General features: G+C 55.6%; 1 protein-coding gene across 1 annotated transcript in view; it reads left to right on the top strand.

The window, feature by feature from the left end:
- The window catches only part of NLRP13 (NLR family pyrin domain containing 13), a 19,552-nt gene extending 5,318 nt beyond the window's left edge, over positions 1 to 14,234 (top strand). The window contains exons 4-14 of the mRNA XM_055145298.1: positions 496 to 863; positions 1,521 to 1,628; positions 3,837 to 5,421; positions 6,988 to 7,155; positions 8,015 to 8,182; positions 8,299 to 8,481; positions 9,214 to 9,384; positions 10,706 to 10,876; positions 10,973 to 11,143; positions 12,842 to 13,012; positions 13,870 to 14,234. Coding sequence (XP_055001273.1) covers positions 560 to 863; positions 1,521 to 1,628; positions 3,837 to 5,421; positions 6,988 to 7,155; positions 8,015 to 8,182; positions 8,299 to 8,481; positions 9,214 to 9,384; positions 10,706 to 10,876; positions 10,973 to 11,143; positions 12,842 to 13,012; positions 13,870 to 13,993 — 3,324 coding nt within the window. The 5' untranslated portion in view covers positions 496 to 559 and the 3' untranslated portion in view covers positions 13,994 to 14,234. The remainder of the gene's footprint in view (positions 1 to 495; positions 864 to 1,520; positions 1,629 to 3,836; positions 5,422 to 6,987; positions 7,156 to 8,014; positions 8,183 to 8,298; positions 8,482 to 9,213; positions 9,385 to 10,705; positions 10,877 to 10,972; positions 11,144 to 12,841; positions 13,013 to 13,869) is intronic.
- Positions 14,235 to 14,340: the final 106 nt, after the last annotated feature.

Below are 14,340 nucleotides of genomic sequence, written 5' to 3'. Positions count from 1 at the left end.
GGCTCCAAGCATAGGAACCTGTCCCCCGAACCCTGCAAAATATGGCTCCTTTATCTCTCTTAGGGACTGCTTGTGGGTTGCAAGTCCTGCCCTGAGACTTCTAGATAGCAGGATGACAGGTTCTGTGGGCACTAGGAGTGAGAGCCCCTGTGCCCCTGCAGAGCCACTCTGCCAGTCCACTCATCTTGCTGTGTCATCATGCCCAGCAACCTCCTGCCGTGTGTCCACTCCTAGCATCCTCCTCCTGTGTGTCCACACCAAGTGCTCGCCTCCTGCTGTGTCCACTTTCAGTGTCCATCTCCTGCTGTGTGTCTGCACCTGTGTCTTCCTCCTGTAATTGACCTCACCCTTGGACTGCCTGGGCCCCACTAGGCATTCTGGCAGAGAGTGTCAGTCACCTGTATGCAGTCATGGGATGGGACAGCGGCAGCAGTACCATGACCCACAGGCCTGAGGACCCCAAGCCTATGGTTTGACTCTGTTATCCTTCCCCAGGTCCCAGTCGAGGCAGGGACAGGTACTGTCCCAGCGAAGCTGCATTGTGGCAACCCTGGCCAAGATGAGTGGCCCTGCGGTGACTGAAGACACAGTGGGCACTGCCCAGGACCAGCTGCAGCGACTCCTGGAGGGCCTGGACCAGTACCAGCTGGAGGAGCTCGTGCTATGCCTGCAGTGCCCACAGTTGCTACAGCAACGGCCCCCAGCCCTGCCCTGGGTGGCCCTGAGAGGCAGCAGCACAGTAGAGCTGGTGAGCCTGTTGCTGGAGCACTTCCCAGGGAGCACGTGGCAGGAGGTGCTGGCCCACATCTTTCGGCACCTGAGACTGCCCTTCCCCAGAGAGGAAGCTGGAGCGGCCGTGGTTGGTGAGCAGGCGGGGTGCAGTTTGGCTGCAGTTTATGGGGCCCGAGTGAGAGAAACAGAGCAGGGGGTGGTACCTGCCTAGCAAATGGCTGAGCCCAGTTCCATCCCTGGCACCACATGGGGCCCCTGAGCAGGAGTGAGCCCCGAGCACGAAGATAGGAGTCAGCCCTGAGCACCACTAGGTTGTGGCCAAAAAGCAAAACAAAACCGAGTTTGGTCTCTGGCCAGCTCTTCTGTCCTGGAGCTGTGTGAGGACTGGAGGTCTGCAATGCTGGGACAGGAAAGGGGACAGTGACAAGGGCAGGGTACACTCTGGGCTGTACCCTTAGAACATCTCCCCTTGGGGTCTTTGCCACAGACCCTGGAGCTGGGGGCTAACCCTGGCTCTGCAGGTGGGTCTGTTGTCTCTGGGATGCAGGACCCTGTGTCCCAGGAGACTGTGGGCCCCATAGCCTGGGCTCAGCACGTAGTGAGGCTTCTCAGAGACTTGAGCTGCCAGAGTTGGGGAGTAGCCAGAGTTGGGGTACAGGCAGCCCTAGACTCTGCAGCTGGTTGGAGCAATGATAACCAGTACTAGGGAGCTCACCCTTTGAGGCTGCCCACCCCGCCTTCCCACGCAGTGTTCCCCATGTCCATATCCCACCTCTCATCAATTTCAGGGCCCACTCAGGGGCAGGAACCCCAAGACCCAAGGAAGGAAGCATCAGGGTTGCAAGAACACCAAGACATAGTGCAAGAGGACCCCGAAATGCCAGAAGAAGAAAAAGGTTTGTAGGTGACCTCCCTGGTAATTCTATGTTTCTGAGGGGAGGGGTCCTCCTCTGCCATCTGTTCCATTAGGGGGTGCCCCAAGGCGTGCTTCCACATGGATGTTTGTCCATAGAGCCCAACACCTGCTGTTGTGTTAGTGGTGCCTTGTAAAACACCATCATGGAACAAGCTGAGGTGGATTTTTTATTTTGTTGCTGTTTTTTGGTTTGGGGCCACACCTGACTATACTCAGGAGTTCCTCCTGGCTCTGCACTCAGCAATCACTCCTGGAGGTACTCAGGAGACCGTATGAGATGCTGGGGGTGGAACCTGGGTCGTCCTCATGGAGGGAAGCACCTTATCGCTGTACTATCACTCTGGCCTCAGTGGTTTGTTTTTTTTGGCTGGGGGTCAGCCTTCATCCCCCTCACTTAACCCTCCACCTCCCCTCTGCAAACCACCCTTTGTTCTTGCAGTCTGAGGAGAAGGACACCTTTTTTTTTTTTTCTTTTTTGGGTCACACCCAGTGATGCACAGAGGTTACTCCTGGCTCATGCACTCAGAAATCACTCCTGGCAGTGCTTGGGGGACTATACCGGATGCTGGGGATTGAACCTGAGTCAGCCGCGTGCAAGGCAAATGCCCTACCCACTGTGCTATCGCTCCAGCTCCACAAGGACTCCTTTCTTTAGTCTTATCGGCTTCTTTTGATTGACCCCTTCCTGTCCATTAAATTCCAGGCATTTCTGGTGGGGCAGAATCCCCTCCAGCCCCCCATTCTTACAAAGGTCATAGGCCTTCATTTTCTGGGGCTGCCTGGAGTCCCATGGTGCAGATGAAACAAGAGACACACAGTCCCGGCCCACAAACACTTGAAGATGCCCAACTCTTGGCTGCTGTAAGTAATAATACAATAAATCCCAGGGAGCTTCTGCCCTCCCATTCATGTTTTGGTCCTCTGGGAAATATTTCAGTGGTGGGATTGTTACAGCAGAATTGGGAGCTTCTGGGTTCTTGCGGACCATGATTCTGAACAGCATGTAACCACCAGATAGATGTCTTTGGTGAGACAGCCCTTAGCCTCAGGCTCTGGGCTACAGCCCAAGACCTGTGCTTATTTGCTTTCTGTATCCCTGCCCCTTAGCTAGTATTGCTTTCTGATTGGCTAAGCTTTATGTAATTGAGCATTGAAACCCAAGCAGTCTGATTGGTTACAAAACCACCAATCAGAGCACCTGTATAAATGGCCAATTAGGGGGTTTTGATTTTTTTGTGTGTGTGATCCACCTTCCTCATTTTCATTATAACAAAACCATCAGCTCCTGTGATTTTGATTATACCTATGATTGACACCTGTTTGGAGAAATCGCTGCATCTTCTCTGTAAGGGTGGAGTCAGTAGGCAAAACCCATCCCCCAAGGCATGGGGACAATTTAAATACTGTAATGAGGGGCTGGAGCGATAGCCCAGCAGGTAGGGCATTTGCTTTGCACGCTGCCGACCCACGTTTGATTCCCAGCATCCCATATGGTCCCCTGAGCACCGCCAGGAGTAACCCCTGTGCATTGCCGGATGTGACCCAAATAGCAAAAAATAAAATAAAATAAAATACTGTAATGAATGACCTGGGGCCAGAGCTATAGTACAGCAGGTAGGCAGTCGGCTTACCTGGGCTGAGTCCCCGGCATCCCATATGGTCTCCTGAGTACCATCCTGAAGACAGAGCCAAAAGTAACCCTTGAGCACAGAGTTCCCCTAGGCCCCTGTCACAGACATCATAAAATCAAGCAGAAGCGGTTATTGATCTTGCCTCTTTTGAAGGCAGTGTGATCTCTCCTGCTCCATCTGGGTCTTTATATTTGTGTCCACCCAACTCAACCTTTTAGGGAAGGGATTACCCTTCCCTAAAGGCCATACCCTGCGGTGCTCAGGGCTTACTCCTGGCTCTTCTGTGTTCAGGGATCACTCCTGGTGGGGCCCAGGGGACCATATGGGGTGCTGGGTCTCGAGCCCAAGTCAACTGCATGGCAAGCAATGCTCTCCCCCTGTACGATCTCGCCAGCCCTCAACTCTTTGCCCTTACCACTCTAGCAGCACACGTCTGCCCTCCCCAGAGAAAGATATCTGCAACAGCGCCGTCCCATCTCGGGGACAACTTCCATGGGGGCTTCCTCTGACCTTTCCCAGCTCTGGACTTCTGTTGACCACTCTCCCTTCCATTCTAGCCCACTGGCGGTGCTACCGAGAGAGGATGAAGGCGGACATACTACGCATGTGGGCCCGCGCCCCCTGGCCCGAGGACCATATACATCTCCTCCACGTGACCGTACTGGAGCACCAAGAGCTGGAGCGTGTCCTGTGCCCTCGTGGGGCCGACATGCGGCCCCTCACAGTCGTCTTGGAAGGCAGTGCAGGGGTGGGCAAGACCACAGTGGCGGCCAAGTTGGCACTGCACTGGGCAGAGGGCGTGCTGCTCCATCGCTACTTCTCCTTCGTCTCCTACATTAGCTGCCACCAGGTGAACGAGATGGGGGACGCCTGCTTGGCCGACCTGCTCTCCCTCCACTGGTCGCCTGATCCCCGGTTCCTGATGCAGAAATTCCTGAGTCATCCCCAGCGACTGCTGTTTATTGTCGATGGGATTGAGGAGCTGCAGGTGCCCCGTGGAGAGGCTGAGAGCCCCCACTTGGCAGACTGGTTCCAGAGACTGCCAGCCACTCAGGTGCTCCTCAGCCTGCTGAGGAGGAAGGCACTGCCCACGGCCACCCTCCTGGTCACGAGCAGGGCTCAGCGGCGCCCGGCTCTGTACCGCCTGCTGCGGCGGCCGAGCTTCGTCACCCTCCGCGGCTTCTCCGAGGACGACCAGGAGGAATATTTTCTTCGGTTCTTTGGGGACCAGGACACGGCCAAGGAAATCATGCAGTGGCTGCGAGCCACTGGGACATGGCTTCCTACTTGCTGTGCCCCGCTGATGTGTTGGGTGGTGGGCACCTATCTCAAGCGGCAGCGGGCAACAAAACCCAGCTTCCAGTTGGGGGCACAGAGCCCCACCGCGCTGTATGCTGGCTTCTTCTCCAGCCTGGTCTCCGCAGAGGCAGGCCTGCAGGGTGTGGGGGCGCACGAGCAATGGGGTGCCCTGTGCCGGCTTGCTGCCAGGGGGATGTGGCAGTCGACAGGCGCGTTCCCAAAGCAGACGATGGGCAGCAGGGCCCTGGCCGCGCCCTTCATCCAAGCCCTGCTCAGGCTGAACATCCTCCAGGCGGTGGCCAGCTGTGAGGACTGCGTGGCCTTCATCCACCCGAGTTTCCAGGCATTCTTTGGGGCCCTGTTTTATGTGCTCAGGGGGACGCCTGGCTGCTTGGGTGGGCTCACAAAACCTCAGGAGCTACACATGCTCCTCAGCTCAGCGCTGGCTGACAGAGCCACCCACTGGGAGCAGACGGCCATTTTCTTCTTTGGCCTTCTGCACAGAGATGTGGCGAGGGAGCTGGAGGGAGTGCTGCCGGCCGCCTTGGCTCCTGCCACTGCCACGGATCAGGTACTCGAGTGGGCCGAGGGGCTGGAGACGGTGCCGCTGATCCCTGTGGGGCATGCGCTCCTCTTTCAGTGTCTGCACGAGGCGCAGGAGGCCAGCATGGTGAAGCAGGTTCTGAGTCATCTCCGGGAAGCCCACGTGGATGTGTGTGGGAACCGGCAGCTCCAGGATGCTGCATTCTGCCTGCGGGATTGCCGGAACCTGCAAAAGTTGCGGCTCTCCCTCTCTGGCCTCCTCCCAGCCGTGGAAGTAGCTTCTGGCGGGAAGACCCCGGGGTGAGTCTGGATCATCCCTCCCGCCCGCCACCCTGTCTGCACGTCCCTCCCAGGGTCCTCTGTGCGCATGGCATGTGCTGGCCACTGTGAGGGATCAGAGGTGCTAGGTCCTTCTAGGTTGACCAAACGTGCCAGTCTATGCACGTTCCCTTTGGCAGCTTCCTGGCACTTTGGTAGAGGGGCTCTCACTTCCCCAGCACCACATGGACAAGGCCTGTGTGCCAGGCCAATGCCCAAAGTTCTGCCAGGAGAGAAGCAAGAGGAACCGGAAAGAGAAGCGAGTCCTCAGGCCAGCACTGTGCTTCCACAGCCAGCCCACCTCCCGCAGAGCCCCGCCCTTCCAGGCTTCCAGAAATTTGGGCCAGTTTGGGGTCTGTGTCCTATCATTGGGACTCAGGGGCTGTTCTCAGCTCTGTGCTCAGGAGTGACCCTTGGCCATGCGCAGGGGCACAAGTGGTGCAAGGTTTTGAATCAGGGTCTGCTGCAGCTGCCACAAGGCAAGTGCCTTATCTCCTGTGCTACCTCCAGTCCCCAGAGTTCTGGACCATTTTGTTTTTCTTTGAGGTCTCACCTGGCAATGCTCAGGGGTTACTCCTGGCTCTGATTCAGGAATCATTCCTGGCCATGCTCTGGGGACTCAGTGGGGTGCCAGAGATAGAGATGTGCAAGGCAAAGCGCTCCCCCCACCCACTGTCCTGTCATCCAGGCCCAGCTCTATATCTTAAATGTAGCTTCCAATCCATCTGTTGGTAGGGTTAGCGGTGACAATGATGTCTTCAAGCTTGTTCTGATGACTTGGTTCCATTTAGTCCTGGAAGAAGACTCCAGCAATATGTATGTGTGTGTGTGTATTTGGGGGAGTTGGGGTGCCACAATATTGCTGTTTCACATCAGCTGCTGTTCCAAAGACCCATTTGCAGTGTCAGGGAGCAAACCAGGGTCAGTCACATTTAAAGAACCTAGGGGCTGGAGTGATAGCACAGCGGGTAGGGGTTTGCCTTGCAAAGGGTTGACCCAGGTTTGATTCCCAGCATCCCATATGGTTTTCCAAGCACCACCAGGAGTGATTCCTGAGTGCATGGGCCAGGAGTAACCTCTGGGCATTGCAGGATGTGACCCCCCCCCAAAAAAAAAACCGTAACCCCTGCACTGTCTCTAGCCCAAGACAATTTTGGGGGCAACGACAGTGGTTAGGTCACACCTGGTGGTGTTCAGGGATCACTCCTGGAGGGGCTCAGGGTCTGAGTTAGGGATCAGCTGTGTTTGTGATGAGCACCTTGATTCCTCGCCTCTCTAGCTCTCTTGCCATGTGCTGGGAGGCCTGCGGTGGCTGTGTGGTGTGCGAGGGCCATGTCTGGTGTCTGTAGTGGAACAGGGACAGGGAGGGTCTCCTTCTGAGGAGACTGGGCAGGAGGATGCGGCTGAAGGTGTCTGAGTGCCAAGAGCTGTGTCCTCTGGGTTCCACCGTGCACACCTGCCCTGCAGGCGTGGGCTGCTCCCACCTCCCGGGGCCCCGGTGATGCTGAGGGAAGTTGGGGCTCCCCCATGCCTCCTCTCTCTCCCCAGAGGAAAGATGGCTTCTTCCAAGATACGCCAGTGGCAGGACATCTGCTCTGTGTTCAGCTATGGCAACGTGCACGAGCTGGACCTGAGTAACAGCACCCTCAACACTCTGACGATGAAGAAGCTCTGCAGAGAGCTGCGAAACCCGAGGTGCAAGCTCCGACAGCTGACGTGAGCATGGCCCTCACCTGCACGAGCACAGGCTTCCCCAGTGGCTCAGAGCCTAACTCCAGGTGGCCTTGGCTAGATGCTCTGGTGTCCGGATGGCTGACTCAGTGCTGTCACTGTTCACAGTCCAGGAATCAGACGAGGCAGTGGACAGAGAGAAGCAGACAGTGAGGGTCGCCCAGAGACCAACAGGGGAGCAGCTGACAACCTTCTTTACACACCCCTCCCCTCCATCATCATCCTTCCTCTTCACCCCTCCCCTGCACCCCTCCCTCCCTGCTCCACCCCTGCACCCCTGTTCGATCTGCTCTGCCTCTCCCGTCATCCCTCTCTTGCTCCTTCCTTCCCTGCACCCCTCCTTCCCTCTGCTCCTCCTCTCCTCCTCCACAACCCTTCTCCATCTCCCCTCTTCCATCACGTTACTCCTCAGAGTAAGGAGAAACCAGCTAAAGAACCATCTTCAAGAAGACAGTTGTTCTCCTCAAGCCTCTTAGATTCGAGTGCAGGGTGTGTGTGGGTGGGGAGGGATGTTACCTCCTTGAAAATAAGGGAGCCCAGAGTGCCTTCAATAGCCAGGAGGCGAGTCCCTGCCTACAGGTGGGCATGGGGGATGGGGCACGAAAGGAAAGGCGGCTCGTGCCTATAGACCCGCATGTGATCGGGAACTCTTGGTCTCTGGTTTAGATTCCCACTTCCAGACTCAGTGCCCTGACTCAGGCCCCCCAGTAGAGCTTTTCATCCTCTGGTCCTGGGGTGACCAGGTGCTTGCCCCACACTAGCAGTGAGTACAAACACGTGCCTGGCTGCGGGTACGTTTAGGGGAGGGGATGGAGTCTCCAGCCCACCCACTGCTTCCTGGCAGGTGTCGCTCCGTGGAGCCACGGCGAGTGCTGCAGGAGCTGCCCGTGGTCCTTCATGGCAACAGTAGGCTCACACACCTCGACCTGAGTGCCAACGACTTGGGGGTCACTGTGTCCACTGTCATCTTTAAGACCCTGAGACACCCTGCCTGCCAGCTCCGGTCCCTGTGGTGAGTGTGGGGGGCCTGCAGGTGTGCCCCGGGGGTCCACATGGGGACCCTTCAGGGAGACGCTGAGTCGGGGGTCAGGGTGGTGAAGCTGCAGGTGTCACTGCCTTGTCCCCCAGGCTGGCGTCTTGCCATCTCCCAGCACCTGCCTGCAGGAAACTTTTCCTGGCCTTGGGCCAAAACACGAGCCTGACCTTCCTCAGTCTGGGGGACAATGACCTGGCCCCACTGCAGGACACAGCCCCACCAGCACCCCCCAAGGACATCCTGTGTCCCCTGCAACACCCCCCGAGGAAGCTCTGGTGAGTCCCCATGGTCCAGTGCCCTGTGGCAGGCTGGAGGGGTGGGGTTGGGGTGTGAGGCAGGGAGGTTCCTGATCATGGCTGAACCTCCATGCTTTTTCTCCTCCAAGAGTTACTTTTTAGGAGTTTCCTGGGACCAGAGAGGTAGTGTAGTGGGTAGGGCACTTGCCTCACACACAGCCAACCTAGGTTCCATTCCCAGAACACCCCATGTTCCCCTGAACCCCACCAGCACTGCCAAGGATTCCCCTTCTCGTCTACTGCTGTGGTGCCTGAGGGCTGCACCGCCTGGCTGTGGGGGGCAGGAACTCCCCGAGCACCAAGGACCCTGGTCTCTGCAATTAAGCCTGGCCCACCAGAGACCCTGAGGGTTGAACTTGCTGCCTCACACCTGAACGTGTTATGGTCCTCAGGTCAGGCTGGCATGATAGCACAGCAGGTAGGGCATTCACCTTGCACACGGCCGACCCAGGTTCAATTCCTCTGATCCCTTGGAGAGCCCAGCAAGCTACTGAGAGTATCTCACCCACATGGCAGAGCCTGGCAAGCTACCCATGGCGTACTGCTATACCAAAAACAGTAACAAGTCTCACAATGGAGATGTTACTGGTGCCCACTAGAGCAAATCGATGAGCAACAGGATGACAGTGACAGTAATGGTCCTCAGGCCAGAAGCATGTGTTCACTCGGATCCTAGGGAGGCCTGACAGGCATTCTCTGTACCTCCCGCAGTCTGGAGAAATGCAACCTGTCTTCAGACACCTATCGGGGCTTGGCCTCACTGCTCATCAGTGCCCAGAAGACCACACACCTGTGCCTGGGGTTCAACCCGCTCCAAGACAATGGGGTGCAGCTGCTGTGTGCCTCCCTGGTGCTCCCCGACTGTGCTCTGCAGAGGCTAGAGTATGTCCCTCCCACTGAGCCCCCCAGGGTCCCAGACACGGCACCCACACGGCATGGCCACCCCCACACAACTCAGCACTGTGGGGAGGCAGAGTCCCAGGCTTCATTTTTGCTTTATTATAGTTTAAGTCCATAGGACTGTCCTAGTTTCTGGGACTGATGGACAGATGTACTGCCCAGCCCTCCCACTGATACACCCGAGACCCTCACTCCATCCCCATGTGCCTTCGGTGATGCACAGGGGTTACTCCTGGTGGTGCTCAGGGGACCATATGGGATACTGGGAATCAAACCCTGGTTGGCTGCATGCAAAGCAAATGCCCTACCTGCTGTGCTAGTGCTCCAGCCCCTGCTATGTGCCTTTGGTTTGCTCTTACTCCCCTGTCTTGCCAACTGTTAGTCCACTCTTGTTTTAGAGTGTCCTTCCCCTCCTCCTCCTGGCACTCGGGTCTGGAGTCCTGAGTCCAGATCATTATGGTCTGTATTGTCCACACCCTTTTTTGGGTGCACACCAGGCGATGCTCAAGGGTTACTCCTGGCTCTGCACTCAGGAAACACTCCTGGTGGGCTCAGAGGATCATGTAGGATGCCAGGGATCTTACCTGGGTCAAGTGTATGCCAGGCAAAGACCCTACCCACTATGCTTTCTTCAGCCCTGGCCCAACACCTGTCTCTGAATACCCCAGATGAGTGATACCATCTGGCTTGTTTCCCCCCTTTTCCCTCAGCATGCTTCCTCAGCTCCAATCACACTGCCATACACTGAGTAAGTCCATCATGTCTCATGGCACACAGTGTCCCTGTGTGTGGACACACCAGTCTCCATTCGTCTCGCTTGGCATTTGGGTGGTTTCTATATTCTGCCTATTTCACTCATCTGAGCACTTAAATTCAACCATCACCTTATTGCAAAGATTTGTCCTAAGGCAGGAAAGACAGGACAGCAGGTTAGGGTGTTTACCTGGCATGCGGTGACCTGAGCTGGAGTCCCCGCATCTCATAGGGTGCCCCAGCACCACCAGGAGAGACCCCTGAGTAGAGGCAAGAGGAACACCTGAAAATTGCTGGGTATGGTCCAAAACCAGAAAACTAAACCAAAAAAGACTTGGCATAAAATCTGCAGGGAGGGAGGGTGAACAAGCATGCAGTGGGTGGGGTGTGCGAGGCTTGAGTGGGGGTGGGGTGTGCCCGGCTGATGAGAGTTGGACAGGCCCATGGAACCTCAGGGAATGGTGTGGTAGCAAGTTTTAGACAGTCCTGGTGGGCTTGCCTGCTGGTGAGAAGCCTCCCTGAATATCATGTGCCTCTCTCTGCCCACCAGACTCTGGTTTTGTCAGCTGGGTGCTCCCAGCGGCCGGTACCTGTCCCGCGCGCTCCTGCAGAACCGGGCGCTGACCTGCCTGAACCTGCGGAGGAACCGCCTGGGGGACGAGGGCGTGGAGGACCTGTGTGTGGCGCTGCGCGGGCCGCACTGCAGGCTGCAGCGGCTGGAGTGCGTGTCTGCAAGATCCGGAAGGGGCCCAGGAGGGTGGGGGGCACAGTGGGGAGGGGCATGGGGACTCAAGGTCTCCCTGTACCTCTCTCACAGCCTGTCAGCTTGCTCCTTCTCGGTCCCCGGCTGCGGGGCACTGGCTGCTGCCCTCAGGGACAACCGCAGTCTGCAGGTGCTGGATGTGGGCGAGAACGAGTTTGGGGACGATGGTATGGAAGCCCTAAGCCAGGCTCTCGGGTCCAGCACCTGCACCTTGACTACACTGGGGTGAGTCCCGGCTGCCCACAAAACACCATCCCTGCTACCCTCAGGGCCAGTGGGGAGGAGGTGGGAACGGCCCATCGGGAAGGACACACCAGCCCCTCCCACATACCACGCCCACACCTGCCTGTGCCCCGTACAAACCCTCCTCTGTACACATTGGGTCCCAAAGCTCCACCAGGAGTGAACTCTGAGCACCACCAGTAGGACCCCAAACCTCCCACCAAAAAGCAAATAAAAAAATTTGGGGGGGCTGTTTTTGGTCATACCCTCAGAGGTTACTCCTGGCTCTGCACTCAGGAATCATTCCTGGCGATGTTCAGGGAACTATACAAGATGCCAGAGGTGGAACTTGGGTCAGCCATGTGCAAAATTGCATAATTTTTTTTACTTTATTTAAGCACCCTGATTTACAAAGTTGTTCATAATACAGCTGTTTCAGGCATTCAGGGTTCCAACACCAATCCCACCTTCTCAGTGTGACCTTCTCTCTATCATGTCCCCTGTTTCCTACCTATCCCCAAGCCTGCCCCCCAGACAGGCACAAGATTGTTTAGTTTTTATTGCTTGTTGCAACATGCCCTACAAAATTACTCTTATATTAATAATTCCCTTTGTCGTGGGGGTTGTCGCTTAGATGTATGGGATGGCACACACATGCTGGCTCTCTGGGGCTATACAGGTGCCGGCTCTCTGAGGTTGCACACGCATGCTATTACATCAGTTTGTCTTAAAATTATTTGGATTCATTCCATCCCTGTTCTCAGAGGAGCTGGTAGCACCTGAAATTTTTTAATTTTAAAAAATTTTTCATAAAGTTCACAAAAATTGTTTACATTCAATATTTTAACACCAATTCCACCACCATTGCACCTTCCCACCACCATTACTTTGAATCTTCCCTCCACCATTCCATCTGCCCCCTAGGCAGATGCTTGTGTAGCTGAGCTGGAGGTTTGTGAGTGTGACTCCCACATACCTAACTTTTGGCCTTTTAATTTCTCAGGAAACTTGGTCCCAAGTTGTTGGGGTCCAGCCAGAGGCACAGCAGCAATTTGGGGTATCAGGAAGCCTGAAGGCACCATCAGGCTGCTGATGCACTGCCCGCAGGTACAGGTTGACCTTCTGAGCAGCACTGTACCCCACAAAAGCACAATTTTTTTTTCTTTTTGGGTCACACCCAACAGCGTACAGGGGTTACTCCTGGCTCTGCACTTAGGAATTATTCCTGGCGGTGCTGGGGGACCATATGGGATGCTGGCTGGGAATCGAACCCAGGTTGGCCAAGTGCAAGGCAAATGCCCTACCCGCTGTGCTATCGCTCCAGCCCCAAAAGCACAATTTTTAAAAAGAAGTTCCACATGTTGGAAAACACCCTACATTTGGGCATAGTGGGGAATGGCATGAACCTCTTTTTTTTTAATTTTTGTTCAGACATGTTCAGGGTTTGCTCCTGGCAGTGATCAGGGTACTATATGGAATGTCGGGGATCAAACCCAGGTCAGCTGCGTGCAAGGCAAACGCCCTTCCTGCTGTACTACTGCTCTGGTCCAATGGCATAAACTTTCTAAGGAGTATGAGCAGGAATATATTGTATCCTCCCCGTCAGTCCTTCAGTCACATACTTCCTCTGCAGTTTGGAATGTTTTCTCTCTAGTTTCTCCATCTCCAAGGACCATCCTTCACACTCTCTCCCTGGCCCAGGTTACAGAAATGCCAGCTAACAGCTGCAAGCAATGAGCACCTCGGCCATCTGCTCAGGGGCAGCAAGAGCCTGGTCAGCCTGAACCTCCTGGGGAATGACCTGCAGCTGCAGGGGCTCAGCATGCTCTGGAAAGCTGTGAAGTCCTCCCAGTGCCCACTCCGAGTGCTTGGGTAATCTGCTGTGTCCAACCCCACTGGGGTAATCTGTGTTTGCAGTGGGTGGCAAAAGCCTGAGTCTGGATGACCCAGTTTCCCATTTCCTAGAACAATGCTGGCAAATGAGAACATTCCAGAAACATTAACATTCATCATCAGAGCAAAAGCAATGGTTCAGCAGATAGGGCATTTGCCTTGCATGTGGTGACCCAGGTTTGATCCCCAGAACCTCTTATCACCTCTGAGCGTGCCAGGAGTGATCCCTGAGCACAGAGGCAAGAGTAAGCCCTGAGCAACACCAGGTGTGGCCAAAAAAAAATAAGTTTATCAGGAGTGTGGCCAACTGTGGAAGAGCCTGGCAAGCTCCCCATGGTGTATTTGATATGCCAAATACAGTAACAATAACAGGTCTCATTTCCCTGACCCTGAAAGAGCCTCTAATCATTGGGAAAGACGAGTAGGAGAGGCTGCTAAAATCTCAGCGCTGGAAAGAATGGAGACATTACTGGTGCCCGCTCGAGCAAATCGATGAATAACGGGATGACAGTGATACAGTGACAGTGGCCAACTCTGGGGACCCTAGTGGGTGCCAAGGACCGAACCCAGGTCAGCTGTGTACAAAGCAAGCACCCTACCTGTTGTACTATCTCTCCAGCCTAAAAAATCAATGAAAGTGTTAAGACATTTTCAAGAGCTCTTCCGAGCTCATCAGAATACACAGATGACTTGTTTGTGGGGCCACCGCTTTCTGAGCATTCACCCCCTGCCCCTGCTCTGGGGAGAGGGGCTCTGCAGCACCTGCTCCATGCCCCTGGGGGAGGCTGGAGCTAGGCTGCGTGACCGCTGTGTCCCTCACCCCTCTGTCCCTACAGACTGGACAGACACTTGCTCCTGGAGGTGGAGAAGGAGCTGGAGGCGCTGCGGAGCAGGGGCTCGACTCTGAAGATCCAGTGCCGGTGGGACTCCAGTGACCCTGAAGCCAGGTGGTGCTGGTGAGCAGGAAGAGGCCAGCTTCTAGGCGTCCCGCCCCACCCCACCCCCGAAGGTGTGCTCGGCCCCGCCCTGGGGGAAGGTGGCTTCCAGAAGCTGAGAGAGCTGTGGGCACAACTTCACACAACTTAACAGTCCTATCTCTGCCCCCCTTGGATCTCCAAATTCCTGCATAGGTTCTGTCCCATTTTCCTCATCCCACTAAGCCCTGTGTTGCTTTTTGTTTTTGTTTCCATTCTTAAGAGGATTCAATAAAGATGAGCAAAAGAAATGTCTTCAGGAACCATGCCGGCAGGCTTGGGGAACCCTACGGGGTGCAGGGGATCAAACCTGGGTGAGCTACATGGAAGGCA

The sequence above is a fragment of the Sorex araneus genome, chromosome 8, assembly GCF_027595985.1.
Source record: "Sorex araneus isolate mSorAra2 chromosome 8, mSorAra2.pri, whole genome shotgun sequence".
In the NCBI taxonomy this organism is placed as follows: Eukaryota; Metazoa; Chordata; class Mammalia; order Eulipotyphla; family Soricidae; genus Sorex; species Sorex araneus.
The sequence above is the reverse complement of the archived record's forward strand: the minus strand, read 5'-3'. Positions and strand labels throughout refer to the sequence as shown.